This window comes from Nannospalax galili, unplaced genomic scaffold (assembly GCF_000622305.1).
Source record: "Nannospalax galili isolate Female #2095 unplaced genomic scaffold, S.galili_v1.0 scaffold359, whole genome shotgun sequence".
In the NCBI taxonomy this organism is placed as follows: Eukaryota; Metazoa; Chordata; class Mammalia; order Rodentia; family Spalacidae; genus Nannospalax; species Nannospalax galili.
The window spans coordinates 3,850,458-3,875,977 of record NW_008347042.1 but is presented as its reverse complement, the minus strand read 5'-3'; the positions used below and the strand labels follow the sequence as shown (position 1 = coordinate 3,875,977).

General features: G+C 38.0%; 1 protein-coding gene across 1 annotated transcript in view; it reads left to right on the top strand.

The window, feature by feature from the left end:
* Window positions 1-25,520, top strand: part of Inpp4b (inositol polyphosphate-4-phosphatase type II B) — a 939,536-nt gene that overhangs the window by 675,669 nt on the left and 238,347 nt on the right. Inside the window, exons 10-11 of the mRNA XM_008843442.3 lie at window positions 19,446-19,557; window positions 25,011-25,083. Of these exons, the coding sequence (XP_008841664.1) occupies window positions 19,446-19,557; window positions 25,011-25,083 (185 nt within the window). The remainder of the gene's footprint in view (window positions 1-19,445; window positions 19,558-25,010; window positions 25,084-25,520) is intronic.

Genomic DNA, 25,520 nt, shown 5'->3' with positions numbered 1-25,520 from the left:
TTGTTTACCTTGTAACTGGTTCAGTTACATTTTCTTTACAGTCTATCTCTTTTCTTTAATCCAGAGTTAGGATGTCTATGACTTAGACACATGTTATCCAACTTTCCATCCCTATAAAATTCTTGAGTGGGTTTAGGTATTCCCTCTCCTATGGTGAGAAATCAGTATCCTCATCTTATGAAGCCAGCAGTCCCTTCACTGACACCCAACCCAGTCAAAAGCCTACAAATGTCTTCACCTCAGCCAGCTCTCCAGTACAATATATAAGTAGGGGGATTTTATAGGACTATAATAAAAGGCTTATTTGAAAGAAGGCCAGATTCAGTAATCAAACCATATTAAGCTAAAACTTCCCAGGTTTCTAAAAATGTAATTCAAAGGAGTGTTCTATGATATAAAAGTAATACATAATGATCAAAATTAACTTATAGTCATGTTCTCCCTCATATCTGGCTCCTAGCACCAAATCCTTTTAAATTCCAGGTCCTTTTAATAAGATGATGCTATACAGCAGTCCCTTCTGCATGAAATAACTACCATCAGCACTACTTCAGCTGAGCCTGATTGCTAAACATAGTCACAGTTGGGCTTGTTGACGGTTGTGCTCATTCATTAAAAGAGTGCCAAGCAGGGTCACTGGACCCTCACCTGAGTATCCAGCCACTCTTCCCAGCCAACTAGTCCAGCCTTGGAAGACAAAAGAAAAACGAGGAGGAACCCAATAGAGGGATGCTTTTGGAAGCCCTTGTCAAGAAACTCCAATGGACTCTCATATGAACATTTGAAAAGTGCCCTGTTCTGACTTTTTTTCTAGTTCCCTGCCTAGAACTTGTAATGCTAATTACTCTTGCCTTTACTTCTCCTTCACATCTCCTATTCATGACTCAAGGACTTTCTTTTCCCCTTAGAGACGGGAGTTATGCAATTTGGGAGTCTTTTAGATAGAGCCACTGAAGGGGTGCTCCAATAGCCTCACCCTGCGTCCCTGTTCAGCATGGAAGAAGCCAGAGCAGTTGGCATCCCTATTCCCTATTGACAATTTGGGTAACCCCTTCAGAGGATGGTGTGATAAGAATACGAAGTAGGAATTGACTAGGCAGTTAGGATAAAAAGACCCTAAAGAAATGTAGCCAGTTTCTTGGCTAAAAGTTAAAATGTCCTTGGTCCTGTTAACAACATACTCTGTTCCAAAGGCCAAAAATGTCAAAAGTATTTGAGAGCTTGTATCTAACCCTTAAAAGATTTTAGGGTTACCTTTTCAGAGGGGGGAGTGTTGGAGGGGAGGGAGTGGGCATAGATTTGATCAAAATACCTTGTATGCATATATGAAATTCTCAACAAAGTTTTTGTAAAAGTTAAAAAAATATTAAAATATAGTCCGATAGTTTCTAAAGTTTGGTGGTTTAAAATTTGCTGGGGACATAGTGTCTGTGTCCACTCAATTTATATGGGACATTTGAAGATGGGACTTCACAGATGATTAGGATGAGATAAGATGATGAAGTTGAAGCCTCCTGAGATCTGTGCTTCCGTAAGAGGCAATAAACACTTTTGTAATGTCTCCCATGTGTGAATACAAACTTCTAACTGTGAAGGCAGCCATCTGCAACCCAAAAAGGGAGCCCTGATCAGAGTACACCCTGGTACCTGATCTCAGACTTCTAACCACCAAAATTTTGAGGAAATGAAAGGAAGTTAATTTTTTTGAGCTCCCAAGTTAGTAGTGTTTTGTAAATGGCAGCTTCACTAGACTGAAACAAATGTTTCTAGATTCTGCTAGAGCTCTTTGAATGGAATTCAGGACCTCCTCTTACATCAAATATCTTTTCTTTTTACTTGTAAAACTCAAAGTGTAACAGTCAGCCTATTTATTCAAGCTACAGATGTAGTATTCTCTTCTATAGAATGAGGTCATTGAAGTTGTCAAAAATACAGACTTCTTCAAAAGATAGCAGTGAAGGCAAGAGTTAAAACAAGTGTCTACATTAGAGGATGAGCAGTAATTCTGGATAAAATCACATACAAATCCATATACATCATGTTTTTTTTGAGTCACAGGTTGCTCATTACTACATAAAAGGGCGTGTGTGTGTGTGTGTGTGTGTGTGTGTGTGTGTGTGTGTGTGCTGTAACAGAAAAGCTGATGAAAGGCACAGCCTAAGGAAGGGTTCATTGTGGTTCACAGTTGGAGAGTCCATTCCATCACACGGGGAATGCACAGCTGCATGATTGCTAGGCAGCTGTGCACATTGTGTCCACAGTCAGGAGCACAGAGAAATGAAGGCTGGCATTCGGGTGCTCTCCTTTTTATTCAGTCCACAACCACAACTCATAGGGTGATGCCCTGCATAAGCAGGGTAGTCTTCCCTCTTCATTTAAAACTTTTTGGGAACTCCCTCATAGACACACCTAAAGGTACATTTCCAAAGATATTCTGAACCCAGTCAAATTGACAATGAGGATTAATCTTAACATGGGACCCCCTGACAATCTATGCAGCTCACTCCTGTAAATTACCAAAACATGGTATGAGGACATTTTGTAGATGAATACAGCTCTTCAGAAATATTGTGGAGACAAAGTATTTAGCAGATTCTGAAGGGAGTTATGGATGGAAGCTTGCATGCCTTTGGTAATGAATGAGTCCCTGCTCACATTCAGAAAGTCGAGAATTCACTGTAGAAGCAATTTTGAAACACATCAGAACATTGTAGATTCGATGCATAATCCAATGGAAGAAGACGAAGATGCTTATAAGAGGCTATTCTTGCAACACATGAAGAACAACATAACCTAGCAGAGGAGACATCTAAGGAAGCTCCTGTTGCTCTAAAGGCAATTCAGGCTATGAGAAGAAACACAAGGAAGAAAACAAAAAGAAGAGATGAATGCACCCACAAACAAGTCTTGCTCAGAGGAATGATCAACAATTTTGCAGAAGGAAAATTTCCTTAGAGTTCAAGGTCAGGCTGCTGAGAACTAAGCCAAATTACTTATAGTTTCTGTGAACACTTTAAATAAAATATTTAAATAAAAATGTTTGTTGATAAATCAGCAAATAGTTTGCTAGTACTTTATGTTTTGGCCTTCAGAAATAAATTTAAAATAAAGGTGGTCTTCTGATTCCTACTGTTCTTAGATAACCATCAGCACTGCTGAAAACTCACTTTCTATAAAATGGACTGTAGAAGATCAAAGGTGAGACTCACCTCTAAACATTCACAGATTGTGGTCAACTCTGATGTTCAGGGTTCTTAGGGATCTACCCAAGGAAAACAGAAAACAAGAGGCGAAATCCAGGGTTAGTTAAAACAAGTAATCTTTTTGACAGGAGCACAGTTCCTATAAATATCTCAGATTTACAAGTGGTTAGATAATAATATCTTTGGGATTGAAAATTTTAATCCAATGACTTTTGAAGTTTATATATCCTTTCCTCCTGTTAGAATTTGTCTAGCAAATACCGAACCTTACTCTTTTCCTTATATGAATTCTTATAAATGGCCTAAGTATCCTTGATTTGCTGGTAGATGGGTCCTGCTACAATCAAAAATCTGAAACACTGTCTCTAAGAGAGTGACTGAGAGAAGTGGACAGTGTTCCTGGCTGTATTTTTGGGAAACTGCTATAAGACAACTGATTTGTTTTTGCCCACCTCCAAATTTCATTCGTACAAACAAAAACAGTATATGCTTTTTTTCAGTTTAACAACCATAGCAGAATTTCTGCACAAATCTTTGTCATTGTATGTACACTGTTGCAGGTGTGAAATCAGCCACATTTTGACTTCCAGGATATTTCATCAGATGGTTTAATATTGCAGAGTTTAGACAAAAATAGCAGAGCAAGTAAGAATCAGAAAATGCATCCTTCTGGGCTTTTATAGTATTCTTCCATTAGTCCACCCTTGCCTGCCTTAACTACTTTGCCTGGTTAAACTGAACACATTTATTTTGGCTTCAGTTGACACTCATTGTCTGTTGAGTTGCCACTGCGTGGAACTCCCAGCCTCCCTGGACATCCTTCATCCACTTATCCTTTCCCCTTTGTCCTGACTCTGGTCCTGATAGCTTCTGCTTTCCAGTCCTACTCTGATATCCAAGTCCGCACTCAAACCCCTTCCAGCTCTCTCCCCAGCCACCTTTTATTCTTCAACCATAGTGTAGGATATGCATCTTCTAGAACCTCTGGATTGAAGCTCTTTGTTTCAAAGTACCTGATTCTCCACCTTTCTAAGATGACCTTCACCTGTTAGCCTCCAATTTGTGGGACTTTTAATTGATAACACAGTGACACTCCAGTATGACTCCTCTCCAACTTTTTTGACCAATAACCACATAGGTGACCTTTGTCGTTAAATTCTCAGGGTTTTTTTTCTACCCTACCTCAGCAACCCATTCTTAAGGTTACCTTCTAGGTATTTACCAGATGGCATCACTAATCCCATCCCTCCAGGGTCTCTACTTTAAGTACACTGTTTTCCCAGCTGTCCAGAAATTTCCACGTAGAAGCTCTCTAATTGCGGATTCATTGTGCTTCTCACTCTCTTTCAGCCAGTGCTCTCAGTATCTCCTCTCTGTACTGATGAGCTTCCATGGTCCGTTTTCCCCAAATTTCCCCATACATACTTTCAACTCCTAATCCCCTCTTTCTCATTGAGCAAAATATAGTACAATTAATCAATTAAAAACTGTAGGCTATAAATTTTGTTTAAACAGTGTAATTAAAACCATTGTTTAGTTCTCCTCCCTCAAAGTTGCATCCCTGCACCTGAGAAGGCAGGTAAGATTTGATGTACATATTTACATATTTGGGTACATGTATCCTAATTTCACAGGTCAGTCAGTAACAGTGTAGTATGACTATATTTTCCCTACTTCGTTCACTTTCCTACCATCTGGACCACTGTTTTTTAAAAATTATTTTTATTATTTTTATTTTATGCGTATGCATGTATTGCCCACATGTAGGTAAGTGCACCCCTGTCATGCAATGCCTGCAGAGGTCAGAGGAGGCCTTCGGATTCCCTGAGCCTGGAGTTAAGAACAGTTGTTAGCTGCCATGTGGGTGCTGGGATTCGAACCCGTGTCTTCTGCAAGAACAACCAGTGTTCCTAACCGCTGAGCCATCTCTCCAGCCCTGTGGGACCAGTGTTTTATGTCACCTCATTCCTAAAACCTCTGAAATTTCTCTCCTGTTCTTTCTCAGTTATCTGGTTTCTGTTACTGAGAAAAAGGATCTGACAGTTTCCCACAGTGTATTTACCAACCGAATCTCTTTCACTCTGCCTGCCTCCCTCTTAAGATTATCTCCCTCTTTCTGTCTAAAGACAGCTCCATTAATATTTTAGATAGGACTTCTGTCTTGTTTATGCAAGAACTCTGTTCCAAATTTCTTTTCACTCATGCATCAGAAACTGCTACTGGCTAGACATCAGCATAAAAACGCTACCCATTCTCGCATGATTCCTTCTACTCAGGCTCCGTCACCCTGCTCCTCTTCAAAGTAGATCCTTCCCACCTCCTCCAAGACGCTTTTAAAACATCCCCCTGGGATCCGACATCCTCTTCTGTCCTCTGCGGGCAGTGCACGACATGGGTGCTCTTACCTACATGCAGGCAATATAAACAAACACATAAAAATAATAAATAAAATATTTAAAAAAATAAAACATCCCCCTGGACTTTAATCATGGTCACTTTATCAGAACAGCTGTGGCATGATCAGTACTGGCCTCATGTTGCTAAACCCAGTGGATAATTCTAACCTTTCCCCTGACTGGAGTATCTACAGAGTAGATCAGTTACTCTTTAAAACATATTCCTAAGTTGGGATCTGGAATATCAGACTTTTGTTTTTTCCTCTTATGATTACTGCATTTTGACTCTTTTTGCTGGCAGCTCCTGATTGCTCCTTTGCTCGACTTCCAAATGTTAATGTCTCTTATTCTTTAATTTAGTATAGGAACTATTTATTTATTTATTTATTTATTTATTTTTATTATTATTATTATTATTATTTTGCTCTCCATTTTCTATGTTATTATGAAACATTTGAATAGATGACAGATGAACAAATGACAATATAGAGAATATTGTTAATTCATACCACCTGAATCCAGTGTTTGTTATGTTTTTAGTATATAACTTCTTTATTTTTAAAGTTTTATTTTAAATATTTTATTATTTTTTTTTAAATTTCATGTGTATGAGTGTTATGCCTGCATGTAGGTAAGTACACCCGTGTTGTGTAATGCCTGCAGAGGACAGAAGAGGCTGTTCGATCCCCTGAAACAGGAGTTACAGACAGTTGTTAGGTGCCATGTAGGTACTGGGATTCAAACCCGTGTCTTCTGCAAGAACAGTCAGTGTTCTTAACCAGTGAGCCATCTCCCCAGCCCCAGTAACTATTTATTTTTAACTCTTCAGCCATCTTCTTCTCTGTAGTTTCAAAGCTTTTAATAGTCTTGATTTCTCTTTTTGCTGAGATTAAACTCCAAGGCTTGTGCATGCTATATATACATCCAACTACTGAGCTCTTCCTCCAGTCCTTGGATTTAAATTCTAATATTAGTATCTCTAAAATCTCAAAAACGTATCTCTTCTTCCTCTTTCTGAAGCCACTTAACCAGTTTCTGTTTCAGTGAGAAGAGAAATTTGACAAGTCCTATACTGCATTGACCATCTTACCTTCCAGACTTCCTGTCGTTACAGATGAACTCTTACTTCCTGTCAAAAACCAACCTCTTCTCTAGTAAGGAATGGTGGTCAGTCCCTTGAACCCTTGACTCTCATGTCCAACCACCTACTGATAACCAAAGTCTGAATATGAGTTTCAAACTAATTCTCTATCTCAAGATGCTGTAACTCTTCCTCTTGCCGAGGCCTGATTTCACCTTTTCTTATTCTCTCCATTCTTCCAATCACAGGACCTTATTATTTCTCTCTTCAAATTAAAACTAGATTTTAATCCATCTCATCTTCATACTCTTCTATCTCCCCAACTACATGTCATTTTTGAACTTGCAACCTAAGTTTACTTCAAACTGTAACAATTCAAAATGTTCTATTGATTTTTGTAGTTTACTTGAAGAAAAACATAGGGTTCTTATACTGGCCTGTAAAGCTCTAGTGTTTAGACTCACTCACCCTGGTTAGTAGAAGGCAAGATGCTAGAAAATTCCCAAAGCTCCTTGTCCCCAGAGTACATGCTTTGTATGCTGCCTTTCTCTTCCGTGTGTGTATAGCCTGCTACAATGATGGCAGAGCCACATTCTTCACCAGCTCAGCTTTTCTTTCAGTGATGGAATAGTTCTTCTTGCAGTTAAATATTGGTGAGCAGGGTACCATGTATAAGTTACTGTCCTAGAAAACAGGTCAGGGAGTCTCCCTACTACTTTTGGAAAAGCAAACCACTATACTGTGAATTTCCGTGGCGAGAGTCCTGGGCTAACTTGAAGTTAGACTTAAAGCTGAGGATCACCCTCACTGATACTTGATAGAAAAATGTGCTTGTTTTTACTGTCAACTTGACACAAGCTGGACATACCTGGGAAGAGAATCTTAATGAGTTTAATGAGGAGTTATCTTGATCAGGGTAGCCTGTGGTCATGTCTGTGGGAGACTGTCTTGATTATTAACTGATGTAAGAAAACCCAGCTCACTGTGGACAGCACGGTTTCCTAGGATGAACCCTGCCTGGCAAGCAGAGAGGAAGAATGGGTGCATTCTTTCTCACTGCTCTTGACTGGCTATGGTGGGAGCAGCTTTCTTGGGCCCCTGCCTCTGGCATTTCCCATAATGATGACCTGTAACCTGGAATTGTAAGGCAAATAAACCCTTTCTCCTTTATGCTACTTTTGGTCGGGTTATTTTATCAGAGCAACAGAAATGAAACTAGGACAACTCTTAGACGTGTAGTCCTTTCTTCCCCAGCTGGTGGCTTTGCAGTTCTTTGAAAACATCAGTGTTTCACACATAGGCCTTTGTACCATCTGCTTCCTAGAAAGCTCTAACTTCAGGAAGATGTATGTTTCACTCTCTTCTTCTGTTAGGTGTTTTGTAAATCCCGTTTTATTAAGGAGACCTTTACCCACCACTGATGATGAAGTATCAGCCTCAACATCTACACGGATTACATTTTCTCCAAGGAGCTGATTATTTGATATATAGCTTAACTGTTTACCTCTAGAATGGAATTTCCATAAGAACAGGAATTTTTGTTCTTTTCTCTTTTCCATCTTTACAAATGAAAATGATAATAAGTAGCAGGTACTTAATAAGCATTTATAAGTCAATGAATAATTTCTGTTAATTTTTCTATGCTTTAGGAAATATTTTTGTTGGAAACTTCTGTAAATTAGAGTATAAGAAATACCATTTTAAAACCTGTAAGATGATTTAAATTGAGTCACAGAAGACTCAATTAAGTGCAAGAATATAGGCCATGAGAATTGTTTAGTTTCAGAGGACATGTCTCCTATAATTTAAAACTCATTGCATTTCTGACTGTACAGCTTTGAAATACATTATACTTTAAGATTATGTGCAATTTTGACCTTTCAGTCCTAGCATTTGTGTGAATATCTCTTGTACTCCTGCCTACCCTTCCTTCCTGACATAAAACACAAAACAGTCTGATTAAGAAAGTAACTCAATTTGGATATGTTGGCGCATTCCTTTAATCCCAACACTCTGGAGGCAGAGGTAGGCAGATTTCTGTGAGATCCAGGCCAGTTTGAGCTACAGGGAGACCCTGTCTCAATAAACCAAAGGAAAAAAAAGTAATTCGGAATCCTCAAAATCAAATTCTTAATGTTAAATATATCTGCTCATCATATTTAATAACTGAACACTCCAATTCCCTGTGATTTCTATCTATGGCTTTTTTTCAATGTTGAAGAAAATTTTGATGAGTTTTGTGACATTTGACTCTCATGCACATAAGTTTTGTGAGTGTGTGTGTATATGTGTGAGTGCACACACCTGTCACAACCCTCATGTGGACATCAGAGGGGAACTTGTAGGAGTTGGTTTTCTGCTTCTACAGTGTGAGTTCTGGGGAACAAATTCAGGACATCAGGCTTAGCAGGCTCAGCTTACCTGCTGAGTCATCTCAATGGCCCCCTTTTTTTAAGTCTTTTAATCAGGTTTGTTTATCTACTTACACAATAACCTTATATAATTCTATATTTATTTTGTTTTGCTTTGTTTGAGAGAGGGTATCCCTATAGCCCCAGCAGGGCTGGAACTCTGTAGACTAGTCTGACCTCAATCTCCCAGAGATTTCTCTACCTTTGCCTCACAAGTGCTGGGAGTAAAAGTGTGTGCCACCATGCTAAACTTTTGCAATTCTGTTTTTGATACTATTTCCTTCCTCTTTCTTTTTTACATATTTATTATTTTATGTGTATGAGTGTATTTCATGCATGCATGTAAGTGCACCTGCGTTGTCCAATGTCCCTAGAGATCAGAGGAGGGTGTCACAGAACCCAGGAACTGGACTTACTGCTGGTGGTTAACCACCATGTGGGGCTGGGAATTGAGCCCAGGTCCTCTGCAAGGGCAGCCAGTTGTCTTTAACCACTGAGCCATCTCTCCAGCCCCTTCTTCCTCTTTCATGTGTCTCTTCCAATATGTGTAACCCTCTTTTCCTACCAATCTTTCCCTTACACTTTTTCAAATTAAAAATGTAAATCAAAAAGCATAATAAAACAAAGCAAAAATATTAACAATGCTTTCTTTACTGTAAGTCAGAGTATGAGTGCTTTTTGGCAGTAGTTAGTTGACCAGCTGATTTTACCTTGATCCTGGTTCACCACCAATGTGGTAAACTCATTGCAAGACCTTGGATGAGCAATTCTTGTAAAATTTTTTTTTAAATTTCATGTTTTCATATGGAATTTCTAAAGTCCTCAGCTACTTTAAAAGCATGGCATATGAGACAAAAGCTATGCTTTGACCTTGGAATCCTTAGTAAATGTTAGAAATTAGGTTTGGGTTGAAGTGGAAGGAAAGACATTTTAAGATAAACTTTTTACATTCCCAAACGAAACTGTTGTTTTGCTTGTTATTACTTTATTACCAAGTGACTACTACTGTGTACTTTCTCATTAATTCAATCTCATAAGCTAATAAACATGATAATTATTGTTATAATTATTATTATAGTCTTATTATTGAATTCTATGAGTTGTTTCTAAATTGTCAAAACAATACCAGAATCAGAATATGAAACTGTCCTGTAACAACAAAGAAACTTCCTCCTGCTATTTCTTTAGCTCAGATGTCCACCCAAAGCGACCTCTGGCAACCAATAGGTATATTGTCCCTTATAGTAGCCGTTTTTGTTTTGGAGATAGAAGTTGAACAATTGAAATCAATTCATACATAAGCGTTTGAGACAAGCTTTATCATTCAGTCTATTCCCTTTGAAATTAATACAAGTTGTTATGTATATAAGGAGTTTCTCTTGACTGATGAGTAGCATTCCATTGCATAGCTATACCACAGTTTTTATTAAATCGTATTGGATTGTTTTCAGGGTTTGGTGATAATGAACAAGGCTCTTGAAATTTTGTGCTTGCTTTTTAATGTGATCCTAAGCTTTCATTTCTTCAGAATAACAATCTAGACTTGTGGTTGCTAGGTTAAATAGTAAGAGTTCAACCTACTAAGAAATGGATCAGCTATTTTCCAAGCTAGCAATGTAGGAGGGATTCAGTCAGTGTGCAGCCATGCTAGCCGTGTAAGGTGTCAAGTTAGCACATCACAGTGGCTGTGCCTTTCACTAACACAGAATTACCCATGCTGTATATCATCTATTCCTGTGCCTTTGGACATCCTTAGTGCTCTTTTCGATGCATGTGTTTTCAAGTGTTTTGCCCATTGATTCTTTAGATTGTTGTCTTGTTTTATTACTGTGGAGTTTCAAGAACTTTTAATATATTTTTTTATTCAGTTTCTTTGTCAGACATGCAATAAGGAAATATTTTTAATTTTTTAAATTATTTTTATTTTATGTGTATGAGTGTATTGCCTGCAAGTATGTGAGTGTACCCATGTTGTGCAATGCCGCGGAGGTCAGAAGAAGGTGTCGGATTCTCCTGGAACTGGAGTTAAGGATGGTTCACAGCCACCATGTCGGTGCTGGGAATCAAACCTGGGACCTTTGCAAGAGCAGTCAGTGCTCTTAACTGCTGAGCCATCTCTCCAGCCCCAAGGAAATAGTTTTTATACAATGACTTGTCCTTTCATTCTTAAATAATGTCTTTCAGAGAGTTAACCCAAGCATCACTATATGGACTCATTGTGTGTGTGTGTGTGTGTGTGTGTGTGTGTGTGTGTGATTATAAATACTAATTAATCGAAGAAGACAAGAAACTGAGAAGCGGAGGAGGGACGTGGTAAGAGTTGAAGGGGAACTGGGAAGGATGGAAAGAATGCAAATACAATACACACATAGGAAACCCGGTCCTTTTCCTCAGCTGCTTTTTCAGCATAACCGCTCTGATCCTGTTCCCCTCCTGTGGCTTCCCCGTTGCTTCTCCTTTTAGAAGCTTGTGTTGGATTTGTACTCTCTGATGTGCAGTTCCTTTCTCTCTCTCTCTCTCTCTCTCTCTCTCTCTCTCTCTCTCACCACATGACAGGAGAATAGAGAGCCATAAATATAAAGAGCATTCGTCTCACACCATTGAGATCAAATCTTCAGCTAGAGAAGAAACCCTTCCTCTATCATAACTTTATAGGCACACGTGGATTCTCACAGCAACCTGTGAACCGTGCTTTCATCCACTTTTATTGATGCTATACCATTATACAACAGGATTACATGTGCCTGAAGCATGAGAGAGAAGAAAAGGAAAAAAGAGAGAGATATTTCCTTTCATTTTTGAAGTGTCAGGAGTCCTGTCTCATAACTTAATCAAACACTACAGGTTTGGACTTTGTATACACTAAGGATCATCTCCAAGGCTGGGGCTGTATTCAGTCTAGGTCAAGGGTAAAATGGTAAACTCTGATACTGGCTCAGTAATAATTGAGATTGACCTTCCCTCATGTGCTTGCTGTTTAATTTAAAAGTCCTCAAATACTTCGGTTGATCCATGGATTCTATCTATACTCAGTAGCTCAGTGTGTGGTAGTGGAGTATGTATAGCCTTGCCACTTAACTGCAACCAAAATCCAAAGTGCTGATTATAATGCCATGTTGACATAAATGTAACTTCAGTTGCTTCAAATTCCTGACAAAGACACTTCTAAGAAGTCAACCTAGTTTTCTCACCTTGCTGGTAAGATTTCTCTTAATTCAAGGAGATCACTAATATTCTACACATCATTGAAACAAATTTCTAAATAAAACTAATTTTATTCACTTAGTTTATTTTGGTAATTAATACTTTTGAGACAAGGTCTCCCTCTAGCCCCTGGTGGCCTGGAACTGGCTACACAGACCAGGCTGGCTTCCTTCTCACAGTGATCCATCTGCCTCTGCCTCCCAAGTCCTGGGATTAAAGAAAGACATAGCCCACCATGCCTGGCTATATTTTATTTTTTGAGAATTTCATACCTGAGAATTGTATTTGCATTGTTTCTACCCCTCCAACTCCCTCTCAATTTCTTGTCCTCGTCTTTATTATTGTTGCATCCATGGATTCTATCTATACTCAGTAGCTCAGTGTGTGGTAGTGGAGTATGTATAGCCTTGCCACTTAACTGCAACCAAAATCCAAAGTGCTGATTATAATGCCATGTTGACATAAATGTAACTTCAGTTGCTTCAAATTCCTGACAAAGACACTTCTAAGAAGTCAACCTAGTTTTCTCACCTTGCTGGTAAGATTTCTCTTAATTCAAGGAGATCACTAATATTCTACACATCATTGAAACAAATTTCTAAATAAAACTAATTTTATTCACTTAGTTTATTTTGGTAATTAATACTTTTGAGACAAGGTCTCCCTCTAGCCCCTGGTGGCCTGGAACTGGCTACACAGACCAGGCTGGCTTCCTTCTCACAGTGATCCATCTGCCTCTGCCTCCCAAGTCCTGGGATTAAAGAAAGACATAGCCCACCATGCCTGGCTATATTTTATTTTTTGAGAATTTCATACCTGAGAATTGTATTTGCATTGTTTCTACCCCTCCAACTCCCTCTCAATTTCTTGTCCTCGTCTTTATTATTGTTGCATATATATATATACATACATTTATTTAGCTGTGCTCATGTGTGCCTGTGCTCAGGGCTGCCCACTTGGGATTGGATGACCTCTCAGATAGTTGTCTCTGGAGAAAACTAATTCTCCCTCCCTAGGCATTCATTAATTGCCTATAGCTCTTCATTCTGAGGTGTGAACCCGTGAAATTTCCCCCACCCATGTTGGCACGTCAACTGGTTTTGTCATCATGCAGATCTTGGTAAATTACTGTACCATGCAGATTTCGTTGGCGTCACGTCCCAGTCATGGCTCTCTGGCCCTTGCACTCTTTGTTCCCCTCTTCGGTGATGTTTCCTGAGCCTTAGGTGTACAGGTTGCACTGTAGGTATGTCATTTCGGGCTGGGCACCTCACAGTCACTTAGTCCCTGTATTTTGACCAGTTTTGGAACCAGTTTTGGAACATTTGTTGCAAAAAGAAGCTTCTTTTTAGTAGTTAGAATTAGCTTGTCTGCAAAGATAAAGTTATGTATTTAGAAGATGGTAAGAAATTATGCTGGTCTAGGAAAGTGACAGAAGTAGGTTTCTCTGTGGTCTATGACCTCTTCAGTCTTGTGTACTTGGCTGTTTACAGTACCATGCATGGATTCCCTCCTATTGAGTGGGCCTTAAGTCCAATTAGAGAGCTGTTGACTACCACCAAGAAAAATTTTAATATAATTGAGGGAAGAATAAGTTTTTCTTTTGCTTGTTTAATCTGTGGAATTTCTCACATCTGGACAGCACTACTCTTGGCAATGAGAAGCAACTCTGTAAGCGGTGAGTCTGAAGAGTAGATGTGTTTGTTTGTTTTTTTCTTTTTGTGGCCCATAGTATATAACATTATAATAGTAAATAAATAATAACACTACTGTATAATAAAGCATAGTTATATTTACTCCCAAGATCTTCTGATTTTGACAACATAAATCAGAATGTTTTATAGCTGGGAGATCTTCATTAAAGCTAAGTTACCGGTTCACAACCACATTAGCTGTTTATTGTACAAAAAGCCTTTGTAGTAGCCAAGAGTTTTGCCACTCACAGTTCACTGTAATTTCCACCAAACTATGCTCTAGAGATTATGGGTCTGTCAATGTATCTCAGTTGGTGGAATGTTTGCCCATCATGAATAAGCACTAGGTTTGATCCTGGACATACAACTGTATGCATGGTGGCATAATGGGTAAACACAGCATTTGTGAGGTAGAAGCAGGAGGATCAGAAATTTAAAGTCATCTTTGGCTACACAGTGGGCCTAAGTCTAGGTTAGGATACATGAGACCCATTCTCAAAAACAAACGAACAGGAAAACAGGACTACAAAGATGGGCCAGCAGTTAGCAGCACTTGCTACTCTTGCGAAGGAGTGGGGCTCAGTTTCCAGCACTCACATCAGATGGCTTAAGCTGCCTGTAACTTCAGTTCTAGGAGACCCATCATCCTCTTATGGCCTCCAAGGGCACCTTCATGCATATGGTGAACACATATACATTTACATATACCCACATATAAAATGAAATAAAATTTAAAAATAAACAGTTACTTAGTGATATATGATAAGGCAGGTCAATTTGAATTAAAATGCAAAGTTGTCCATAAACTATGACAGATGCTGCTATAAGGCTTTGATAGACAGGCTATGTTGTTCAGCTGCTACAGGTTGGTGTATTAGAGCGCTTCAGTTGTTAACTGTACACACTTGGGACGAGGGATCCTCAATTGGGGAATTTCTTCTATTGGATTGGCCTGTGGACATATCTGTGGGGCATTTTCTTGATCGTGGAATCACATGGGAGGTCTTAGTCCATTGTTGGTGCTGCCATCCCTGGGCAGGTGGGCCTGGCTTATATAACAGAAGTAGCTGAATAAGCCAGGGGGAGCAAGCCAGTCAGCTGCATTCCTCCATGATCTGCACTTCAGTTCCTCCCTCCAGGTTCCTGCCCTGGCTTCCCTTGCTGATGAACTGTGATCAGGATTGTAAGCCAAATAAACCCTTTCCTCTCCAACTTGCTTTTGGTCAGTGTTTTTATCACAGCAATAGAAAGTAATTAGGACAGTTGGGTTGGGAAATACCTAAAGACTTTTAATAAGAGAGACAAGATAAAATAACAACAACAACAAAAAAGTTTTAAGGCAAAGAATCTGGGATGGGTGAGCTTTAAGAGGATACCAAAGAAGAGGATGTGGGTTCTTCATGTAGAATGTAGGAGAAGCGAGGAAGCTTCTTGGAAAGTTGTTACTGGGAAGGGCTCACATAGAGATATCCGGTAGGAAGAAACATTAAAGCTTAGTGCTGATTAGAGGATGAAGACAGCCTTAAGGAAGGGATGGAGTATTTGTGGTTTGGGTTTTAGAATTTTGACATGAATAAGATTGGATTTGAAGGCATGAGAAGTTTGTGTTAGAATTATTAAAATGTAGAATAATGAGATCAGGAGAAAAGGGATTTGGAGATGTAGATGGGGAAATTGGGGGCCGAGCTGGGAATGTTCTATTATGGCATATTTTCACAACAGGAGAGTTAAATCCCATGGGATTTCTGGGGGCAAGGTTATAAAAACTGAGCAAAAATCCAAGAGTAGAAACCTTAGAGTATATGCTATTAATACTGAGGCCTCCTGAAGACTGTTAATTGACCACTAGTTTGAAGAGTCTTATGGTTTCTGATATTCATAAACGTCAGGATACAAAATACACATGCTTTTGTTATCTACAGTTACATAGATTTCTCACTTCCATTCATCCTAGGTAAATCTAAACGCATATTTCCCAGCATCAGAAAGATCATTTACTTCACCCACTCAGTCTGTTTACATATGGCCTTTGTTTATTTTCCTGTCAGGGAGAGTTTTTCATTTCCTAGTACATGTCTGGATGGCTTAATGCAAGCAAGGCATGTCTCATAGCTGGGAATGCTTGTATATGACACCAACTCTGCTTGATATTCACAAAGGCTGACAGTGCTAATGACAGCTTCCCCAGCGTATTTACAGTCGTTTGTTGGTTTGCATCTCTGTGGCATTTCCAGAAGAGAAGGGTTATTTACATTTGTTGTTCTTTTCCTTTTCTTTTTAATCTGTTAAGGATGGCAAATAAATGGGAAAGCATCTTAGATTAAATTTTCCTATGTTCAAAGACTGTTTTGCATTTTCTTTTTACCTTCTAATATATATGTATTTTTCAGCATCTGAGATTGAATATTATAGTGGGACGCATTAGGGGAGTTATTGTAAAGTCAGATTTTTAAGATCCTCAATCACTAATGCATTATGTATCTCTGAAAGTCCAGATGAGAAGAGTATATGGATTTCTACTGCTGAAATTTCCCCTTTTCCTTCCATATCTTGCTGGCATAGTAAAATATTAAGTCTCTTTGATGATGGAAAGAAGAGCTTGATGTGATAGAAATGCTGTGGTGGGTATGAACCATCCGTCTCTTTCTTGGCTTATGCTTTCAGCAATGGTAATGACCCATCAGCGTACTATATGAAATGGTATGCTTTTACCTTTGCATGTATACTGGGATATTTACTACTTCTGCCTCATTATATTGCCACTTGAATTACCAGGAAATAAACAGATTGCTTCTGTGTTTAGTTCTATCAATTTGTTGTTCAATCTTTTTAGGCATTTGTTTATTTGGTAGAAAATGTGGATAAGTTGTAAGGAGGAAAAGATAAGTCATGACTGAGATTTTTCTCACATTCATAGTGATCTAAACTGGCTAATGATGTGCCAGAGACGTGATTAGCATGTGGAATTTAGAATGCTTTTACTATGTAGTAGCTGTTAAAAACACACTCTATTTTTCGCTAAATTAAATTGAATCTAGAGAAATGAATTGACATGTATTTGCCCAAGTAGCTAATTCATAGATGAGTTCTAAGAAGACCTGGAGTTTCTCAATTCGTACGGTTTCTCAATTCCTAGTCCCAAATTTCTTCAGTGTATTTTATACAGATACAATGAAAAATCAATTCCAGGGAGGAAAATAATGTACATTTCTAGAAAACAGTGATTCATAGTACTAATTAGGATCCAGATTAAACCCTTTAACTACAGGTATTGAAGAATTATTCAGAGAGATGCTACCTTGTGTCTTGTGACATGTTATGCTCTATTTAAGCAGAATATGATATAATTAATTATTTAAAACATCTCATAATTAGAGATAATTTGATTTTATACTGTATCACAGATCATACTATTTTATATACGCTATTTAAAAATATCTTTTATTTATTATTTTTATTTTATGTGTATGAGGATATTGCCTGCATGTAGATAAGTGCACCCATGTTGTGCAATGCCCGCAGGAGTCAGAAGAGGCTGTTGAATCCCCTGGGACTGGAGTTCCGGGCAATTGTTAGCCACCATGTGGGTGCTGGGATTTGAATCCGGGGCTTCTACAAGAACAACCAGTGTTTTTAACCACTGAGCCATCTCTCCAGCCCATATATTATTTTTTAAAAATTGAGTTGTTATAATTCCTACTGGTTTTAAAATTATTGAGATGTATTTGTTTCATATTTCAGCAAGAAATTTTAGTTTACTACTTAATAATAAATCACACTTCTTTTACTATGTGCAGAATATTTCTTTTATTGCACCCTGACAGTAATTATATAAATATCATAGATTTTAGTTTGTACAAATTATTTTATTAGAAAAAAATCATCACTATGTTCTTGTAACATAATTGTGTATCATTTGAATTTTATTTATTTTATTATTTAATTAGTATTAGAGCAACTATTTAATTTTCTTATCTCTTTTCTGACACCTCTTAAAACAGGGGTATTTAGAAGAAGTTCATTAAAATAAGCATACCATTGGTATTCAGATTAAAGTTAAAACACATTTCAGAAAAGAACATACTAATATAGAACATTAAGGGTCTAACGTGATACTGAGCCCATCGGCTTAGACAGAAGTTACAACATGTCAGATCTGTGGAGTGGAACAATCCTGTTTTCACAAAACTGAAGGGAAACATATTATATATCCTGGTGTTGTTGTTTCCATGGACTACTGTTTAGTTTTTGTCAACTTGACACAAACCTAGACATACCTGGGAAGAGATAATGTCAATTGAGGAATTTCCTCCATCAGTTTGGCCTGTGGGCAAGTCTGTGGGGCAATTTCTTGATTGCTAATTGATGTAGGAGAGCCCAGCCCGAGGTGTGTGGTGTCAGCCTCTGTAGGTGGACCTCAGATGTATGAGAAACATAGCTGAGCTAGCCAGGGAGAGAAGTCAGTAAGCAGTGTTCCTCCATGGTCTCCACTTCAGTTTCTGGCCCAGGTTCCTGACCTGAGCACCGTCCCCGATTTCCTTGATGATGAACTATAAATTGTGAGCCAAACCAACTCTTTCCTTCCCAAGTTGCTTTGCTTGTGGAATTTTATCACAAAACCAGAAAATCAAACCAGAACATATGGTATATTAAAACCATTTATTCTGTGGATTTTTGTACCTAGAAAAAGGAAATAGAAAATGTTCAAGCTTGATGGTTTGTTAATTTTATCTTTAGCCTTCTTTGTTATTGCTAACCATAATATTTTAATGATGACGAAAATTATGATGATGAAAGTATTACTAATAAAATAATCAAGAGTTATCCCATGACCAATAAACTTGAAGAGGATGGAAACCTAGTGTTGCTGTTTTGTCCTTGGGAAAGTCATCCTATGCTTTATCATCCTGGCTTCTTTATCTAGAGTATGAGGTTCTACTAGACAAATTCACTTGCTCTGCTTTTACTCATCTTCACTTGCATTTGCTTGACAGAATCTTCTTCACTTTCTCTCTTAAGGAAACATATTAGGGAATAGATATGAAGTCAGATTTTGTAGCCATCAGCCCAGCCATATTAGAATACATAAGGTATTTCTTCTCTATTTTATTCAGCAGTGCTTCTGTAATAGACATGAACCCTATCTAATGCAGTTGGGATAAAAGAGCAACAGTTTATGCTGTTGAAGAGATTCAATGTTTGTAAATAGGGTGCTCATCTATTGCATATTGTCCTTTCCCTGAAGATGCTCCTGGGAGCCTTTTGGGAGGTTCATGCACGAGACAGTCCATGAACCTACCTCATGAATTCATGAATCCAACACAGATGATTTGCTATGTGTTAAGCAGATCTGCCTAAAATAAATAAGAATTTATGATTTTCAGATATTAACGTGCTCTGAATGTGTTCTAAGAAAGGCAATACTTACCATGCATTTCAATGATTTCTGGTTGCAGAACCTCAGATGGTGGCAGAGTGGTCGGCACCATAGAAGTCAGAGTCCTGAAGATGGGGGAGATTGAGGATGGGGACACAGATCACATCACAACAGATGTGCAGGGACAAAAGGTAGGATCTCAGACAGCTCATTGCACAAACCAAATCAGAAATGGTAAGCTTTGCCAGAGCCTCTTTGCCAACAACCTATAGGTTTTGAAATCTCATTATTCAAAAGCTAAATGAGAAATCAGCTCTGGAATTGAAGTACAGAATATGCATTTCCTCTTCTGAACCAGAGCACCGTTTACATGTAACTATGCAAAGCTATGTGCCATTCCAAAACACCTTCCTCTTCTGTGCCACTTTCCATGTTGACGTGTCTCTTAGTTGGAACAGAAGTATTGATCATTCTTGGAGTCTGCTGAAATTATCCCTGCATGAGGTACAGGAAGGATTGTGGGAAGTCTATTACCAAAAGTAGCCTGCTCTTTCTTCCCCAAGACATCTATGGAAAGAGGTGTAATTTTAATTTAATATTTATATGATGGAGGGCATTTTAACAAGAACTCTTATGAACTTGCAGAAATAGAGTCAGGAAAAATAATAAAGTAGAGACATAGGTCTGAAGCAGGCTCAGTGCCATCAAAGAATAAAGCAGTGTTTCTGAAGCCCAAGTTAAAGGCCCAAAGCACAGAAATAACTGTATAGACCTTTCTTTGTCTGCTTCATTCCCTGTATAGCAACAAGAATAAAAAAAAGGTAAATATCAGCTTAAATATTTTTCTTATAAGTACAGTTTCTCTTATATTAAAGCAATTGGGGTACATAGGGAAAGCTTAAAACTTCCAGTAGTTTGATAGGAAATGATTTTTAGACTACAATTTTATTAGGAAATAGTTTTTATATTATAAATTATACTTTGTCATAAGTGAGCATTTTAAAGAATAAAACCTGTTGTGGTTTATTTTCTAATTTGTTGTTTCTTAATTATGAATTTGCTGACTTTTGAGAATTGGGAAATATCTACTTGGGAGATAATACTTACCTAGCATTTACAAAATTGTTTTATTTATAAAAAAAAAATGTAAGACTGTCTTTCAAAAAAAATTATTCTCCTCCCCAAATAGGCTAAGATCTTTTCTGTTCTCCCTCTGTCCTCTTGGAGCATTATCACATTTCATGAAAATATTCCATGGGTGCCTGTGAATATTGGGGCCATAATGAGATTTTTAAATAAATCCTTTGGGTCTATGCATTCAGCACTCGTGGCCTGAGGTTTAGTCTTTCCATTCTAGAGATGCTCCATGTAATGTTACACAGAAAACTCATCTTTCCTACCACTACACACATTCTTGCTGTAAGATGAAGAACAACAATTTGGATGCTAAACAGGGCACCAATTACTAAACAGACAGCTAACCTTGCCTGGTCCTGTAGCAATGTACCAGGGCAGCAGCAGAAGAAGCAGCAGAGGAAACACTTCCCATTTCAAAGCAGAGCTGCTTCCCATGATGCAGAGGCCATCCCAGGGTGCCTTTGCACCCCTTCACAGCTCACTGGCCCCTAGACTGCACACACCAGGCCATTGCTATGATGAGGAATTGCAAACTGAGGAATGTTGTGTCTGTTGGGGCTCCCTCTGAGCTTACCTAACAACTTACCTGTCCTCGTGTCCGGGCAATTAGTAAGACAAGGCAGTATAAACTGATAGATATTCTTTTTTAGAAGTGAGGAACTTGACACCTAGGATGTGCCCCACCAAACTCCCAAATAGTTTCTGGACCAGGAAGGGGAAGGGGTGGATTGTCAGAGTCAGGGAACCAGAATCCACACTGCTAGGCAGTATATTCTACACATGACAGGGAAGCTGCACCGATGACATCTCCACAATCTGACTGCTTAAACGAGACCTGCATCATGACAGCCCTAGCAGCCATACAGTACGGATGGGGGAAATTTCTCAGGGCTCCACTTCTAAATGAAGAACTAAAAGCAATCAGTGGGTGCTGAGTGAGGGATATCAGTTTCTCCAGGGGTGAGCTCCCTAAGGTTATCCAAACCCAATAAGTCAGTACCTAAACTTGTATACACAAGCACCACTTAACAAAATCATTTTATTGATGTGCGTGTGTGTGTGTGTGTGTGTGTGTGTGTGTGTGTGTGTGTGTAACAAGAAGAAAAGAAATTGAGAAGTTCAGGATCATGCAAGGAGTTGGAGTGGAGAGAGAAAGGGATAGAAATGATGTAAATACAGTACTCATGTAGGAAATTCTAAAAAAAAATTAAAAGACCTAAACTGACAAATATTACACAAAATAAAAAATAAATGGTGAGACTGAGCTATTTTAGAAATAGAGGTTGGTAGTCTCAGCTCATGCTGTGTGAGTCAGAGTTAACAGAATTTGTAAACTCACCAAACTTTGTTGGTATCAAATTAGTCCTGTCTGACCTTTTAGAAAGCCTTGACTTTTTACAGTTTTTCTCTTCATAAAGTGACTGTTAAAATTCATTTGCAAGTCCCTAAGAATATTTATGATTGAAGAATATGGTAGGGTTCAACATGCACAGTATTTATGAGTTGCATGAAAGTAAGTTTATCTCAATGCTTTTCAAAGTGCAATCAAAATCTAAAATCATTCAACATGTTTTTAGAACATGCATGAACATTTCTATAGAACTGCTCACCCAAAATTCATATGAAGTACATAAACATGGTCTGTCCTTTGTGGTGATTTAATTCTTAGTTTGCTGACGTGAGATAAAATGAAATACCTAACATAAAAGTTATCCCTAAAATAACATGCCTCTCTACAATCTACGTGGCTTTGAATGGTTAAAGACAGGATAAGAACTCAGTGGATAAGAGCACTTGTGTACAAGTCTGATGACCTGAATTTGAATCTTCAGCACTCACATAAAACCTGGACATATTTGTGTGCACCTGTAACTCTTGTATTGGGGGACAGAGAGAGGCTAATCCTGGGAGCTTGTTGGCCAGTCAGCCTAACCAAAATGGTGACAATATGGTGGAAAGTGATAGATGGAAATATCTAATGTCCTGCTCTGCCCGCTACATATATTCACATTGGAGCGTGCACCTACACACTCAAGTACATGCAACATACACACATATGCTCACAGAAAGGAGAGGAAGAGGAAGAGGAAAACAGAGAGGGAGAGGGAGAGGGAGAGAGAGAGGGAGAGAGAGAGGAAGAGGGGAGAGAGAGATGAGAGAAAGAAATTAATATGTACAGATTTGAAGGGAAGGAGTAGAACTTAGCACTATAGTTAGATGCTCTGAGAAGGAGCACACATATCATGTAAATTGGAAACAGATAAGTGAGTGATACCTACTTGCACTGGTCAGTTTGGGATTCTATAACAAATGCCACAGGCTAGGAAACTAGAACAGCAGAAACTTACTAAACTGACATTCTCAAATGTAGAAGACTAAGATCAATATGGTAATTTGGTAATTTTTTTGGTTCCTGGTGAGGAATGAATTAATATTAGTTAACAACTTTGGAGGGTACTTTCTGATTATGTGCCAGGGATTTAATCTTGAGAGAACAGTAAAATTATAAAATAAAAATGATACGAAGTTGAAATACCCTCTACTTTCCAGTTGAATCAAGGGGGACGTTCCAACTCTATGTCTTTTTTGTGACATATACAGACCTTTTATTAGGAATGAATCTTAAAGTGATGTTTGATTACAAGGAGTCAGATCTGCCTTTGTGGAGGAAAGCAGTATCTCAGAAGAGTAGCCTGATCTGTGAATTATAGATTTTGTTAAAAAAGGTTCAATCTAAATCATCCTGCTTCATTACATTGACAGGGCTCCTCTTTTAAAAGAATGTCTCATAGCTTTATCTGATTACTTCATAGAAGGCTGTCAGGCACAAACTGTGAAAAAAATTTCTAGACCAGTATGACATTACCAGATTTGACTCTTCTGCAAACAGCCATTATACACCATAGAGGAGAATATTGATATGATGAATATAGTGTTTATGGGAGATTATTTTTAACAGCCTTATATAAACTGAAATGAATAAAGGACACATTGGAAATAGGAGAAATGAAATTTAAGTATGCCCAAACTTCAGTGCACGTTTCTCCATTGATTTGAAAAGTGAGTGCATTTCTAAATTAGCTCTGCTTTGAAAGAAGAGGACAATGTTCAACTTCTAGTTGATCAGAAAAATTATTTAGAAGACATGAAATATTAAGAGGTATTCACAGTAATTCAGCTAATCAGTAAAGTTAGAGCACAGTACAGAAAATGTTGTGTGTTATTTACCTGTACAAATTCACTAAATGATGTAATTAATGTCTCATTTGAGGGATAAACAGTAGAGAGAATGCAGGAAATATTATTTACCAGTGCTTCAAATTACCTGCCTTCTTCCTCAAAAATATTTAAGAAACACATGCATTTCTTTATGGAAAATAGACACAGTGTCTGAGCTTCTCCAAAGAGACCAGTCCCTGGGGAAAAAAAGAAGGGGTGGATGGGGGTAAGGACATATTTTAGAACAGATAAGATAGAGCCCAGCAATTCTGGTGCAACTTCCTGGGAAGGGCGGTCTGAGCCTGGGGATTCTTCTGTTCAGAGCTTTGCAAGACTTACAGGAGGATAACAGTTTCACTTGCGCTCTCTCAAACAAAGAACATTCGAGGCATTTCATTTGCTGTATTTTGTTTATATTTGTTTGTGAATAGCTGGCATGATTGCTGTGAAAATTCATCCTATTCCCTCCAACCTTTTTCTGGAGTAGAAAGAAACAAAGACTAGATGTGCCCATGAGAATATTAGTCGCTACCGGCCACCTGGGAGCAAAAGAATTTTGTTTCTTGTCTCAGTTACAGTTTGATGAGAAGCTTCGGGGAGCACAGGCTTGGAGACGGATTGTCCAGAGCACTCTCATCCATCCTGGTTCGCTCACTAAGAGCCCATCACTGTGTTCTCTGTGCCTCTTTGCTCGTTCTGGCCAGAGAAATTTTAGTTTTCAGGGATCATGAACTTTTTCAATCATTGGTTCTGCACATCAGGTTATTTTTAAATGGACCTTATTTTATAAGCAAGAATGTGCATTGTTTGGATAATGAAAAAGATCTAGCTTTTTGTCTTATAAATTAGATCATTCAATATTCTTATGTTGTATTTTAAAGTTGTCTTTACTTAAAATACAGACAATGATTTGCTGAAATTAGTCAAGGTGAAAGGAATAGAAATTCTTAGGTTTTTAAGCAAGGCTTACTTTACTAAGACCGTATCTTTTGTGCTTTGGAGATAATTCTTTACTTTGTAGTTATTTCCTGAGTAAGTTTATACTTTAGTTTATAATACTTTATAATTAGATAATCCAAATATATTATATATAAATATGAGTTAATCATAATTTTGATAAGTATTATACTAAAAATAAGGTTGGAATCAGTGTTACAAAAATGAGTCACGTAAAACTCTTGAAACAATGTATAGTGCCTGATGAATTTGCAAACAAAAATAAAATAATTTCTTTTCTTATTTTGATTATTTTAAAATGTGATTAATGTTTTCTTCTATTAATTTCTAGTGTGCACTGGTGTATGAATGTACAGCTCCAGAAAGTGTGAGCGGAAAAGATAACTCACCTTTTTTGAGTACGGGTATGTAACTCAATAGTAGATGCTTGTGTTAACGACATATGAACATCAATTTAAATTTTCTATGAATTCAACAAAGAACTTGGTCAGCGTCCTCACAGAGTCATTTCTGATCACTTAGAAATGAACTGGCAAACCAAGAAGGCAAGCAGAGTGAAAGTGGAGTCGATAAGTTCATAGGAAAATGAATGAAATACCTTGACTTTATGTCAGAACAAGTAATATCTTTTTGGTTATTGAATTGAAAACTTAAAGCTAGAAGCACTGAAAAGCAGGCTAGGCAATAGCAAGGTGGAGCTCACATTGTTTGACTTTCAAATTATATAGTTCATGAAATAAAATTGTTGAAAAATGGTATATGGAATCCATAGGGAACTTTAGAAGACATATTGAATCTATTTCCGGGTAAATATCTCTGCATTGTGTTATTGATAGTGATA